We start from the raw sequence: 13973 nt of genomic DNA on the forward strand, positions 1-13973 counted from the left end.
CCCATGGAGTCCGCCACTCTCTCCCGCATTGGCCTCGCCGGCCTCGCCGTCATGGGCCAGAACCTCGCCCTCAACATCGCCGAGAAAGGTTTCCCGATCTCCGTCTACAATCGCACCACCTCCAAGGTCGACGAAACCCTAGATCGCGCTGCTGACGAAGGGAACCTCCCTGTCTCCGGCCAGTACTCGCCCCGCGATTTCGTCCTCTCGATCCAACGGCCCAGATCTGTCATCATCCTCGTTAAGGCCGGTGCTCCCGTCGATCAGACCATCGCCGCGCTCTCCGAGCACATGGAGCCCGGCGATTGCATCATCGATGGTGGAAATGAGTGGTATCAGAACACCGAACGGCGGATTCAGGAGGCGGAGCAGAAGGGTTTGCTGTATTTGGGGATGGGAGTCTCCGGCGGCGAGGAAGGCGCTCGTCATGGTCCCTCGCTCATGCCCGGTGGATCTATCCAGGCGTACAACAACATCAATGATATCCTGGAGAAAGTCGCGGCTCAGGTTGAGGACGGTCCTTGTGTCACCTACATCGGAGAAGGCGGGTCTGGAAATTTCGTGAAAATGGTTCACAACGGGATCGAGTACGGTGATATGCAGCTGATCTCGGAGGCTTACGACGTGCTGAAGAACGTTGGAGGGCTGAGCAACGACGAGCTCGCCGACATCTTCGCAGAGTGGAACCGAGGTGAGCTCGAGAGCTTTCTGATTGAAATAACTTCGGATATCTTTAGGGTTAAGGATGAACATGGTGATGGAGAGTTAGTGGATAAGATACTGGATAAGACCGGCATGAAAGGTACCGGGAAATGGACTGTTCAGCCGGCTGCAGAGCTCTCTGTGGGAGCGGATTGAAGGAGGAGAGAGAAAACGCGGCCAAAGTGTTGATCGAGGCTGGATTGAAAGAGGAAATCGGTTCTGCGTCTCGTGGCATTGACAAGAAGAGATTGATCGATGATGTGAGGCAAGCCCTGTATGCTTCAAAAATCTGTAGCTATGCTCAAGGTATGAACTTACTGAGGGCTAAGAGCTTAGAGAAAGGTTGGAACCTGAACATGGGAGAATTGGCTCGGATCTGGAAAGGTGGGTGTATCATCAGGGCGGTTTTCTTGGACAGGATCAAGAAAGCTTACCAGAGAAACCCTAATCTGCCAAGCCTTGTGGTCGATCCCGACTTCGCCAGAGAGATGGTCCAGAGGCAGGCCGCCTGGAGGAGAGTGGTGGGTTTGGCAATCTCCACAGGGATAAGCACGCCCGGAATGTGCGCAAGTCTTGCGTATTTCGACACGTATAGACGTGCCCGGTTGCCGGCAAATCTTGTCCAGGCACAGAGAGATCTCTTTGGAGCCCATACATATGAAAGGATTGATCTTCCTGGTTCTTACCACACTGAATGGACTAAGCTTGCCAGGAAGAGCAATGCAGGTGTTGGCTCATTCCCATGAGTTGTTTGTGTTTTTTTCTTATGTTTGTGTTGGGGCTTTGTTCCATAATGTCGTCCTTCAAATTTTCATGCTTTAGGCATAGGAAAAAATGGAAAACCCAGCCATTGTTTCAGCTGTTTCAAGAGTTTTAACAAGAAATGCAATGCCCTTTCTGCCATTTTTGCGAGTTGCTTCTGTATGTTCCATCTTACAGCTGGTCCGAGGTTGTTCTTCATAATACATCCGTTGAAAATGTGAGATAGAGATGATACTACACACATATACAAGTAATAAATTACATCGCTACAGTTTGTCCGATCCATACAAGAAACATGCAGATAGACAAATTGAAGAAAACCCATGAACTTGAAGATCAGTTTCAACCACATTCGATCTCTCTCCAGTGTCGGAATCCATGATTCAGCCCTTAAAAAGGCGTAAACGTGGCCGTGAACTCTTCGATCTCACTTCAGCGGGCTTAGCTTTCAACGTGTTGTTATCTTTTGCTACTTGAGTCGCCTTCTCAGTGACAGAGAAATCGACAAGATCAGGTGTAATGGTTCTGGATGTCCATTGACGAACAGGGCTGGCCTGTCTCTGAGATGGGTAGCTGCAAGATGCTTCATCATTCTCATGGCTTCCAGACAATAACCTCTGATGTTTTCTGATCATTTCCCCTATCACACTGTTCGAATTTGGTCGATCGATTTCCTCCGTCTTGTTGCTACTGTTTCTGCTTCTGTTCTTCTCGCAGTTCTCGGGCTCTAACCCTTCTTCTTCCTCCTCTTCGATATCCACAGCTCGCGTTTTCTTCTTTCCGTTGCAAGACATTGCCCATTCCATCTGCTCCTCGAACTTCACTTGTAAACTCGATGAGCTTTTACTCTTCCTTTTCGGCTTTTCTTCAGATTCAGCATCCCTGCTTGGTTGGTTCGGTTTCTCAGATTCATCTCTCGGTGACTTCACAACTTCGTTCCCGGATTTCTTGAGCTCGAAGCAATTCGAATCGCTTCCCGCAGAATCTTCCTCATCACCCCCATCCTGTGGTGGAGCGCTGTTAAGCGGGACGGATTCCAGTGAACTCCGGCGATTCCTCTGCAAGGTGTTAGGGTTTTCAGTAGAACCCGTCTTCTGCTTATCTCGAAGGAAGGCCTCTATCTCGAACTCGAGCTTCTCCAACACTGAACCATCACCATGCGTCTGCATCCTCTCGTCAAGCCATGATTCCGCGATATGCAGAACCATCCGATCTCGTTCATCCCGTCCTTCCCATTCGTTACCCAGTTTCTGATTCAACGCGTGAATTTCTCGTTCATAACTCTTAATCCCTTTGGCAAATTCATCGCAAAGTCTCTCCATCATCTTCCTCGACTTCGCCTCTCCCTCGAGCTCCTTCACGCAGCTCGAAAGCGTAGACTTCACTTCTGACAGCTCCCTTGCCAGTTTCCTGTGCAAACTCTCGGACCGTTTTCTCAGTTTCCTCTCGTCTTCCAGCTCTTCCCTCACTGTCTGAACAGCGGAACTTATCCGATCATGTTCCTTAGATTTCCTCAACATCTTATCCTCAGCCAGTTGCTTCATCAGATCGTCGAGCTCATGTCTGTCAGCTTTCTGGTCTCTGAGAAGCTCTTTGATTCGGACACGTGCATGAGAAAGCTCGGCTTTCAGAGCTTTTATAACCGAAACATTAGCGGAATGTTGCTCCTCGAGGCTCCAGATTCGGTTCAGTACCTTAAGAAGTTCGGTGGATGTCTTCTTGAGGTTGTAATGAGGCTCACCTGCCCGTCTTCCTCCCCGAAACTCTACCGAACTGCTCGGTGTTGCCGCTTGGTTATACGGAGCCACCTGCAAGGATGTTCAATATCAAAACAAATCCCGGAAAAAGTAGTAACCAGCCAAAAAACGAGATCTGAATGAACGGAAGTGGAAATCACCTCGAGGGAACTATCGTAACTAGCGGGAGAAACGGGTTGCAAAGCCTGGTTACTTCTTTCGACCAGCTGATGATGCTTCATCAGAGTTTGAGCAATGTGCCTTCTCAGACTTCCTGCACTCTCTGGCTGGGACACAGTACCGATTCAAACCCGAACAAGAGATATCGTCACATCAGATTCAGATTAAACATGTTAAGCACAGGATTAACCACATCTAGCAAATTACATTTCACTTGAACCCAAGAGTTTCAGAGCTCATAAACCAAGAACAGAGCAATATAGGCAAAGCATGAGTTGCATTATCACGGGTTCATACTGTAAAAGGGGCTAGACTGATCGTACCACTCCAGCATGACTCACGTCACAAAACTCAAACTTGAATAATACCCGAACCAAAACCAATCTATTGCCAGCAAAAGTTCAAAGCTTTACGATATCCGAATCCAAAAGCAATCACTTCCAGATCTGACAAAACCAGAAAACAGAGCAGTCTATGCCAAAATCACCAGTTCTGACCACGACCCATGTCCCCAAAACAGGCCAAAACCCTAACGAAAACACATACACGCATGCATACACATATACAGAGAGAGAGAGAGAGAGACCTGGTTGTCAGGAGAGGCATCGGGGAGAAAGCGAGAGACGTCAAGACCAGCGTCCGCAAGAACCGCCTTCCCCTGCCGGTGACGGCGGCTGCTAGTGGCGGTGGTACCATGCGCACCGCGGTGCATTTTAGCAGGGGGAAGAGGGCGGTCGTAGTAGCGGTGGAACTCCCAGAGAGCGGCAGCGAGCTTCCTAGAGGAAACAGAAGAGGTGGGATTGTGAGAAGGGTAAGGGAAGAAGCTAACGTGCGCCGGAGTGGAAGGCCGCCCAACTCCTCTATGATTGTGGCCTACCCACAACACAGCTCTTCTCCTCAACTTTTCCACCAATCTCTCCCCTTTTTGTCTCCCTCCTTCCTCTTCCCCTCCTCCTCCTCCTCCTCCTCCCACTTTACCTTTCATATTCTTTTTAACACAAAAAATAAAATAAAATAAAGTTTCACTTTTTCATTTTTTTCCCTCTTTTAAATCTCTCTCCATCTACCACTCATCCCTCTCTGTAATCATGAACCTCTGTTTCGTTTTTTTCCCCCTTTTTTTCCATATGTTTCTCGAGTGAATTTTAAAAAAAAAACATTCACAACCTTGGATTCTTGATGTGAAGTCTTCTCTCTTACGGAAGGCCTGTCTTTAATGGCTGCGAACAGGAGAAATTGCTTCAGTCACTCACCTGTCACTTTGGTTGCGTCACCCTTTGGTGAAGAATCAAAAGATTTATCATTTCCGTGGTGCGGTAAAAAACATATAATAATGTGAAAATAGTACAACAGTAATATCATTTTAATTTCAAATTTATTTGAGATGGATCGAATGAACTTTTTCGTTTTTCATATTTTTATATATTCGCTAAAATTATATATTTTTTTCAGGATATATGAAATTGATTTTTTTTTGTTGGTATATACAGATCGGGTGTTATACAGATGCGTGTGTCGATGGGTGAAGCATAACACGTGCGGATCTTGGAATGCTGCGATCTTCCGACAGCACCGTAACTTGGTGTTCTCGATATGTCTTGGAACATTTCTCGCGTTCTCTGTACTTACATAAAAAAATAATAATAATAATAACTTTTGCAACGTATACATATATTTGAATATATTTCACCAAAAAAAAAATATTTTAATATCAATCTGTTAAACTTGTTATTCTTTGCGAAGAAAAAACAAATCTTATACATTTGAATCCTACATTCAAATATATGATTCCGATCAAAAAATGGAAAATAATTGTACCTTACATAAGATTTCGATCTGAGTGTCAGACCGAATTTTGGATATTTTTTCAGATAATTATCCGACGTAATCTTTAGATAAAAACTTTCTGAAAAAAAAAAACAAAACCAAAAACATATTTAATGTGCCTGGACTGACTGACCATTAGGACAGGAAAGCCCATCACGTGGAAGCATGTAGTACCAAGATTCAAAGCCCATTGGGCTTTTAAAACCCATTTTGTCAACTTTGAAATAGCCGTTATGTTGTTATCTTAGTAATTTAATTATTTTTATAGATAAATCTAGTATACATGCCCATGCATTATAAGCTATCTAAACATGCGATGTCCTTATCGTGCATTTCGTTTCGAGTCTATTAAAGTATGGCCTATGGCAAGTTGCTATCAAATAAAGGTTAGTTCTGTAATAGAGGTTGGACCCTTGATTCCAATGAATTAAATAATCCAATAAATATCCCAACTAAATAACTTTTTTTTTTTATAACCATGGGAACTCAACTTCGATCCTTCCGTCGGACACCACAACACCTCACAGTCCAAAAGACCGGACGAACGACACGGTATTACAGACGGTAAACTCAACGGCTCAACGCAACAGCCGACAAACCATGCTGAACAGGTAAACCAGTCGAAGCTAACTGGCTCAAGGAAAATTTGATACCAAGAGAAATCGAACCTCTGACCTTGTGTAGGGAGGGTAGTCATCTTACCAACTGGACTGGAGCTTCCCCATTAAATAGCTAAAATTACCCGAGAGTTGTAAGAAGATTGTAAATAATTTCAATGTTTTCACATGAAACCGGATCCAAAACAGCTCGTTAGATTAAACCGGATTAAACCGACCAAACCGGAAACATTGGTTGCGTTGGTGGGGAATTCGGAAAACAGAAACCGGACGAACAAATCCAATATCTCGTCCAAATCCAAGAAAGGTTGACTTTTGGGTGCATAAACGAGAGCTTCTGAGACCCGTTTCGATACTTCGTTTTCACAACTTTATAAAAACATATAATTTTCCATGATTGAATTCTTGAGACGAAAACCTTTTTTCGGTTCAATTTAATCCACGAAATAACCCATGAGTATGTTCTCCACCTTATAATATAATGTATATTGTATGAAAATTGTTGCTGATGTGGACACGTGCATTAGCATGAATGCCTGGATGATATCATGTGACTGTGACACGGTACATATTATTACTTTTCTAATAGTTGTATGTAGACCACTGAATTATTGGTATAAACCTTACAATCATATGTTATTTCATGAGTAATTTAGATAAAACCAAATCAAGACTAGGTAAATTATACTCGAATCGATACGATTTTCATTCGGCCAATAAAATAACAAAACACGTTTGAGAATCTCGACACATATATATATATACACACGAACACATACACATTCATGGGAATCTTTATGATCCAATAGAGATTCCTCTCTCTATCTTTACATGTGTATGTATATATATACACACACAAACACATTTTGTACAGACACACACACACATATATATATATATATATATATAGAGAGAGAGAGTGATAGAGGAGTAAAGATAAGAGAGAAGATGGGGTCATGTCCACCGGCGATGAAGGCGACGTCGAACGGAGTATTCGGAGGAGAGAGTCCGTTGGAATTCGCACTTCCACTGGTCATCCTTCAGATTTGCCTCGTCCTCTTCCTCACCCGTCTCCTGTCTTTTCTTCTCCGCCCCTTCAGACAGCCTCGTGTCGTCGCCGAGATCCTCGTCTGTTTTTTTTTTCAACTCTCCTTTCTTTCTTTTTTTTGTTGAATTCATCTCTCCTTTCTTACATACACATACATATACATATATACAAAGTTTCAACTGATTAAATTCACAGAATGGGGGACGAAAAGATTTAGCATTTAAATGACGATCTATATACAAGTTTAATGCAATCCTTTGATGATGATTGTTTATCTCGGTTTAATAGATCTGCCCCCATACCAGAATAAACAGAACCGGTTTATCTCGGTTTAACAATTCGTCCACCGTTGCAGAGCGGGATTCTGCTCGGTCCGTCGGCTCTCGGACGGATCGCGGCGTACAAAGTCGCCGTTTTTCCGGCGAGAAGCATAACGGTGCTCGAAACCATCGCAAACATCGGCCTCATCTTCTTCCTCTTCCTCACCGGACTCGAGATCGATCTGCCGTCTCTCCGCCGCACCGGCAAGATTTCCTCCGCCATCGCCGCCGTCGGCATGATCCTCCCCTTCGCCATCGGCGTCGCATCCTCCTTAGCCTTCCCGGAATATTCCTCCGGCGGCGACGGCGGTAACAGAGTCGCGTTCGTCGTTTTCATGGGCGTCGCGGTTTCCATCACCGCGTTTGGCGTTTTGGCTCGAATCCTCGCCGAACTGAAGCTCCTCACCACCGATCTCGGCCGAATCGCGATGTCTGCCGCCGCTCTGAACGACGTCGCCGCTTGGGTCGTCCTCGCTCTCGCCGTCGCACTCGCCGGTGACAAGAGCTCGCCGTTTGTTCCGGTCTGGGTCCTGTTATCAGGATTCGCGTTTGTGATCGCATGCGTTTTGATCGTACCGCCGTTTTTCAGTTTCGTTTCCCGGCGATGCGAGGAAGGCCAATCCGTGGACGAGACTTACGTCTGCGGCGCGTTGGCAGTGGTGTTGATCGCGGGTTTCACCACAGACGCGATTGGCGTGCACGCCATCTTCGGCGCGTTTGTGATCGGCGTTTTGTTTCCGAAAGGGTATTTCGCAGACGCAATTGTAGAGAAGATGGAAGATATTGTGACGGGTCTTCTTCTGCCTCTGTACTTCGTGTTGAGCGGTCTGAAAACGGACATAACCACGATTCGCGGTCTGGAATCGTGGGGGCGATTGCTTTTGGCGATTGCGACTGCGTGCATCGGAAAGGTCGTGGGAACGGTGGGGGTTTCCTTGCTGTGCAAGTTACCGTTTGGAGAGTCGTTGGCTCTTGGTGTGTTAATGAACACTAAAGGATTGACTGAGCTTATTGTCCTCAACATCGGCAAAGACAGGAAGGTATGTCTCATCTTCCTTTTCATTTTCGGTTTTTTTCATCAAGTTAATATCCATTTCTTTGCTCTGATTTTGATTATTGGAATTTCTCTGCAAACGCAGGTTTTAGGGGATCAAACGTTTGCCATAATGGTTCTCATGGCAATCTTCACGACGTTCATAACCACACCGATAGTCTTGGCGTTCTACAAACCGGCACGCACAACGCAAACGCAAGAATCTGATGTCAGCGGTAGCGCTTGCGAACGCAAGATGGAGAGAGACGATGGCGTTAAAACGCAGTTAAGGCTCATGCTCTGTTTGCACGGTACGAGAGATATTAATCCAATGATTAATATCATCGAAGCTTCCAGAGGGACCGAAGTCAAATCGCGAGGACTCTGCGTTTATGCTATGCACATCACTGAGCTTTCTGAGAGACCTTCTTCGATTCGGATGGTTCATAAAGCACGACGAAACGGGTTTCTTTCATGGAACAAGACCAGTGGATCGAATTCAGACACGGTTGCGATTGCGTTTGAGGCGTTTGGACGGTTGAGTCGCGTTTCCGTGCGTTCTGTGACCGCGATCTCGCCCTTATCTACCATTCATGAGGACATATGCAGCTCGGCGGCTAGAAAACGCGTCGCGATGGTGATTCTGCCGTTTTCTAAGCATTGGAAGCCGTTGGAGAAGGCTTTCGAGATGGTGAGACCAGAGTTTCAGACAATTAACATGAGGGTTCTCGAGAACTCTCCGTGTTCTGTCGGAATTCTAGCAGATCGCGGCCTCGGCATCGATTCGCCGGCTACAGCTAGCAAGTTTTCATCGTCGATCGCCGTTTTGTTCTTCGGCGGCTGCGATGATCGAGAAGCCTTGGCTTATGGATTACGAATGGTGGAGCATCCCGGCGTCAGCTTGACCGTGGTGACAATCACCGGCGATTTCAGACTGGAAAATTCAAGAATCGACATACTCGAGGAGCAAGAAACAATGTCACGGTCACAGTCTGATTCACAAGTCATTGCCGGAGTCGACAAAATGGCGATGACCGGAACAAAATCGGTAAAATTGGTGAAGAAATCGGTGAAATCGTCAGATGAAGCAGTTGAGATTTTCCGGGAATCTTGTCGAAGTGTCGATATCGTGTTTGTCGGCCGGTCGCCGGAATCTTCAGTTGTTTCGAGCTTACCGGTGAAGAAGATGGAGTGTCCGGAGCTTGGTCCAGTTGGGAATTTGATGTTGTCGAATGAAATTTCGAATTCGGTTTCAGTATTGGCGGTTCAACAATTCACCGGAAAAGCTTCTTCGGGTGGCCAAGCCGCCGTGGGCTCAGCCCGTATCACGGTGGCGGAAACGCCGTGAAAAAGGGGCTTAGGGCAAAAAGTTTATTTCTTTACCTTGAAGCACAAGAAAGCACCTTCTTTTGTTAGATCAAAATGTTTGATATCAATGTAACCTTTAGTTTGTACCGTTTTTAAAGATATTATTGGCAGATATTTTTACTTTTGTTATTGTTTATTTTTTTTAATGATTTTAGTATTCTATAATTAAACGTATCGTACTCGTATTATTTAGTTTTTTTTAACAAAAAAAAAAACTGATTATCAACGTTGCAAAATAGAAGATATCAATTACAACAAATTTACTTCCGTTATATGATTTTCTATATTTTTAATTGGACCTCTATCCGATAATAAATTAAGAAAAGAAATTATTTAGATATCTATTTTCCGTTTCATAACTGAGCAAACCTGGTTTATTTTCGAATAAGGGAACGTATGAATATTCATTCTTTCGTCAGCCTCCATTATCGGTGAATCAATTTTCTCTCCGGATTAAAAATAAAGTGAATTAGTCAATCTATTGTTGTAAAGATTTTCAAATCTATATTTAATTAATAATACTTTTTGAACTGTAATTCTAACAATTGTTTTTCCTTTATTTTAAAAAAATATAATTGAATCAAAGGTTTGATAAAATTTTAAATTGTTACAAAAAATATAACAATTATAAATTTTTATATATGATATATAAAAGATTTAGATGGGTTCAAGAAAATTTGTTAAGGTTAAGATGATCATCAAAAAGTCATTAAAAAAATAAAATTTAAAATTTAATATAAAAACTATTATTTTAATTTAAGATACTTCAACCAAATCGTACCCGGGTTGTAATTATAAAATATCACGATTGTATATACACATAAACAATGTCTACAAAGATGTTAAATACACACATCTTAATGACAGAAATATTTAAAGTTAAAAATGGGGACGGAACAATTTTTAATTATCAAATAAATTACAAAACGGCAGCTCGTGATTAGTGGTGAGAACGTAATTTTTAGCACGCATAATTATCTTTTATTGACAATATGAATTTAATTAAGAGGATTAATATTCGATATTGTTAAGGTTATTTTTTTAATTTAGCTTAAGGTTATTTAATTTCTCAAAACAAACTAAACACCAAATTTGCGTCGGTATCTTAGAACCATTTGTATATATATATTTTTAAGGTTATCAACTTTTATTTTGTTATTCTACTTTTGGAATACATAGTGTAGTGATGTATAAATTTGCATAATTTAATCTATAATTAAAATGTAATGGGATAGAAATAAATAAGGAGATCCTACTCCCACAAATTAAAGTATTCTATTTCTGATAGTCGTAAAGATATGAATAATCTCTCTATTTTCTTGCGTTTTATAAAAATATAAGCAACAAAAATGTCTTTGTCTATAATTTATATTTATATATTTTTGTGCCTTTTTATAAATAAAAAAACAATGTGTTAATATTTATTGAAAATGTCCGAATTTATTTTAGCGTTCAATAAAGGGGTAATCACATAAAAATACCCGAATTTTTACAAAAATTTCAAATAAATACTCGAACTATAAAATTGTCATATAAATAACTAAATTTTTCAAAACTCCCACATAAATACCCAGACTTTTAAATTTTTTCCAAATCAAACAAACGCAACTGCTAACTCAGCAAAAAATTGCTGACTCAACAAAAAAAACTGTTGACTCATCATTCAAAAATATTATTAAATATCCAAATATTTATCAACATGTATTTAAATTAATATATACATATAAATTCACATATATATACAAATATATATATATATATTAAAAATAAAATTATTTATAATTAATAAAACACATATACACATAACTACAATATATATATATATATATATATATATATATATATCATTACTAATACATATATTATTATTATTTTAAAATACTTATTAAAAATAATAATGCATTATTATTATTGGTTATTTTTAGTAATATATATACATAATATATATATTTAATTATAATTATTTTTATGCATTATTATTATTTTTAATAATAAATTTAATTATAATTATTTTTATTGTAATATATATGCATTAGTATTGATATATATATATTGTAGTTATGTATATATATGATTTATTAATTATAAATAATTTTATTTTTAATATATATATATGTATATATATGTGAATTTATATGTATATATTAATTTAAATACATGTAGATAAATATTTGGATATTTAATAATATTTTTAAATGGTGAGTTAGCAGTTTTTTGTTGAGTTAATAGTTTTTTTGTTGAGTCAATAGTTTTTTGTTGAGTCAGCAGTTGCGTTTGTTTGATTTGGAAAAAATTTAAAAGTTTGGGTATTTATGTGAAAGTTTTGAAAAGTTCAAGTATTTATATGACAATTTTACAGTTCGGATATTTATTTAAGATTTTTGTAAAAGTTCGGTTATTTGTATACATTAACCGTTCGATAAAATGTTTTGACGTATAACAATCGTTATAAGCCGCAAAATTTCACTTCATTGGGAACAGGAATATCATGCATCGAACCCCGATTTCTATTTATTATATTATTTAAACACTAATATGATATTTTTTCCAGTGGGACGTACTATTATATCAATTTATATATAAAAAAACTTTTATTTTATGCCCTTTTTCTATAGTTTGACTCAATACAAGGAGACAGATTTAAATATTTTCTCGCAATATGAAATTATTAAACAGCACGATGACAAATTTGTTAGATAAATATTAAATTGGCGAAATTGTCCCCACAAAATAATATCTTAGTCGAATTGAGATAAACTCGGTGATAATATCGGAAGCCGAAATTGACTTTTCTTCAAACGGAAAAAGATCACCAGAGAGGCCATAATTAGAAAATACATAAGAATTTAGCAAAATAATAAGAGCAATTAGGAGACTTAATGGAGTAAATTAGTGAAGAAAATTAATGTAAAGCAAAGAGAAGCTGGCAACGGAATCTGAACCAGACCCAGTGGATGAATGAATGAATTGAGAGCGCCAGTAAATCTCTCTCTGTCTGTCTCTCCCTCTCTCTCTCTCTCCGGATTTAAACAAGTATTTTCACTGCCCTTTAACCAGGTCGATCTTAACCCTTGTTCTTGTTTGCCGTCTTCTTCCACAATCTGTACAAAAAAATCTTCTTTTTTTTTGGTTGACCACGCCGCTTATTTTGTCTGAGTGAAGATATTGGGGAAACCCATTGGGAGAGAGCCTCGTCCCGTGTGGATTTCGGATCAGAACGCGCGATCCCTTCGGTAATTTCTCGTGTCCTGTGCAAGCTTTTACAATGCGTTGATTCATTGGGGTTGTTCGTCGAATTTTCAGTTGCCAAACAGGGAGTTTCTGGGTCTCGGTTACGTAATTTTGGGTTTTCTTTGTCTCGTTTATAATTTTCCGATTCTCGTTTTTGAGGTATTGTTTTCTTGACATCTGGGAATCTTTTTTCCCGCTCCGGATCGTGTATGGTGCAAGTGTGTGATTTATGTATGTATACGTATGCATGTGTGTATATGTGTGTATCAATAGTCTTTGTTGGGTGGGATCGAAGTTGAATATTCAGAGATCTTAACACTGTCAATGATCGGTACTGTAATTTTCCCGGAAAATGATTGCGAAGTTTGATCTGTGAGAAAATCTGATTGACATGAACATGGAGACGAACAGAAAGCCGAATGATTCGGAGACAGGGAAAAGCAGAAAAAGTTTATGAAATTTTAGTTATAACGGAAAAACTAGATTAGCCCAGTAATTCTTTCTTTGTTTTAGGGTTACGTTGATGCAAACGATGAAAATCCTGATTTGGGATTGAATTCTGCCACTCTCAAGGAAAATCGATCCATTTTGTTACATCTTTGGATTAGGATAAGAATTCTGATTCGGGTCGAATTCTGATCTGATCCTTTTATTATTTCAAAATAAGGAAACCCAAATCCAAATTTCATCTTCTTCCTTGAGTAGATGAAGAATCTCTGAGAAAGATTTATCTGTTCTTCGTGCCCAGGGACTGACCTAGAGATGGCTACTGTCAATTCTTCTGCTGGGCATGCTTGTCCAGCTCCAATGAAGGCGACTTCAAATGGGGTTTTCCAAGGAGATAACCCCATAGATTTCGCATTGCCCCTTGCGATATTGCAGATTTGCATAGTGGTGGCTCTCACTCGAGGTCTCGCCTATCTTCTTCGTCCTCTTCGTCAGCCTCGTGTTATTGCAGAAGTCATTGTGAGTTTTCGCTCTCATTCCCATTCTTCCATCTTAGTTTGATTATTGCAGAAGTAACTGATACGATTCTCAGGGAGGAATTATGCTCGGGCCGTCTCTTCTCGGCCGGTCCAAGGGTTACCTCAACACGATCTTCCCGTCCAAAAGCCTGACAGTGCTCGAAACTCTGGCCAACCTCGGCAT

At 40.6% G+C, this 13973-nt stretch overlaps 4 protein-coding genes and 1 long non-coding RNA gene across 6 annotated transcripts in view; 4 read left to right on the forward strand and 1 right to left on the reverse strand.

Annotated features, from left to right (window-relative positions):
* LOC104809348 (6-phosphogluconate dehydrogenase, decarboxylating 2, chloroplastic) overlaps positions 1 to 1605 on the forward strand; it is a 5138-nt gene extending 3533 nt beyond the window's left edge. Inside the window, 2 exon segments of the mRNA XM_019202101.1 lie at positions 1 to 844; positions 847 to 1605. The exon segment at positions 1 to 844 is cut by the window's left edge and continues 1 nt beyond it. Coding sequence (XP_019057646.1) covers positions 4 to 844; positions 847 to 1448 — 1443 coding nt within the window. The 5' untranslated portion in view covers positions 1 to 3 and the 3' untranslated portion in view covers positions 1449 to 1605.
* Positions 1606 to 1673: 68 nt separating this feature from the next.
* LOC104809347 (uncharacterized protein At5g41620) lies at positions 1674 to 4390 on the reverse strand. Of its 2 annotated transcripts, none has more exons than XM_010535306.1 (3): positions 3967 to 4390; positions 3362 to 3487; positions 1674 to 3272 (listed from the first exon to the last, which is right to left on the reverse strand). In XM_010535306.1, the coding sequence occupies exons 1-3, from the start codon at positions 4363 to 4365 to the stop codon at positions 1848 to 1850; spliced, it is 1950 nt and encodes a 649-aa protein (XP_010533608.1). In that variant the 5' UTR covers positions 4366 to 4390; the 3' UTR covers positions 1674 to 1847. The 2 variants fall into 2 exon arrangements, with proteins under 2 accessions (XP_010533608.1, XP_019057645.1); XM_019202100.1 differs by having other exon boundaries at positions 3362 to 3483; positions 3967 to 4056.
* Positions 4391 to 4598: 208 nt separating this feature from the next.
* Positions 4599 to 5039, forward strand: LOC104809346. Its single transcript, XR_771130.1, has 2 exons — positions 4599 to 4691; positions 4871 to 5039. It is a non-coding gene; the product is annotated as an uncharacterized LOC104809346 (long non-coding RNA).
* A 1602-nt stretch (positions 5040 to 6641) lies between these two features.
* On the forward strand, positions 6642 to 9717 carry LOC104809350 (cation/H(+) antiporter 16). The gene is made up of 3 exons (XM_010535310.1): positions 6642 to 6952; positions 7228 to 8232; positions 8332 to 9717. Exons 1-3 carry the CDS (start codon positions 6656 to 6658, stop codon positions 9571 to 9573), a joined length of 2544 nt encoding a protein of 847 aa, XP_010533612.1. The 5' UTR covers positions 6642 to 6655; the 3' UTR covers positions 9574 to 9717.
* A 2754-nt stretch (positions 9718 to 12471) lies between these two features.
* Positions 12472 to 13973, forward strand: part of LOC104809351 (cation/H(+) antiporter 18-like) — a 4200-nt gene continuing 2698 nt past the window's right edge. Inside the window, exons 1-3 of the mRNA XM_010535311.2 lie at positions 12472 to 12826; positions 13573 to 13790; positions 13864 to 13968. Coding sequence (XP_010533613.1) covers positions 13587 to 13790; positions 13864 to 13968 — 309 coding nt within the window. The 5' untranslated portion in view covers positions 12472 to 12826; positions 13573 to 13586. The remainder of the gene's footprint in view (positions 12827 to 13572; positions 13791 to 13863; positions 13969 to 13973) is intronic.

Source organism: Tarenaya hassleriana, unplaced genomic scaffold (genome assembly GCF_000463585.1).
Source record: "Tarenaya hassleriana unplaced genomic scaffold, ASM46358v1 Cleome16, whole genome shotgun sequence".
NCBI classification, from domain to species: domain Eukaryota; kingdom Viridiplantae; phylum Streptophyta; class Magnoliopsida; order Brassicales; family Cleomaceae; genus Tarenaya; species Tarenaya hassleriana.

Excerpts from the sequence above, each read along its gene's own strand:
- LOC104809347 (XM_010535306.1), bottom strand. The coding sequence starts at position 4,365 with ATGAAAGGTAAAGTGGGAGGAGGAGGAGGAGGAGGAGGGGAAGAGGAA. Across the intron at positions 3,488-3,966 it reads ATGCCTCTCCTGACAACCAG|CCAGAGAGTGCAGGAAGTCT; the intron begins GTCTCTCTCTCT and ends ACTGTGTCCCAG. Across the intron at positions 3,273-3,361 it reads GTTACGATAGTTCCCTCGAG|GTGGCTCCGTATAACCAAGC; the intron begins GTGATTTCCACT and ends ACATCCTTGCAG.
- LOC104809350 (XM_010535310.1), top strand. The coding sequence starts at position 6,656 with ATGTGTATGTATATATATACACACACAAACACATTTTGTACAGACACA. Across the intron at positions 6,953-7,227 it reads GTGTCGTCGCCGAGATCCTC|AGCGGGATTCTGCTCGGTCC; the intron begins GTCTGTTTTTTT and ends CCACCGTTGCAG. Across the intron at positions 8,233-8,331 it reads ACATCGGCAAAGACAGGAAG|GTTTTAGGGGATCAAACGTT; the intron begins GTATGTCTCATC and ends CTGCAAACGCAG.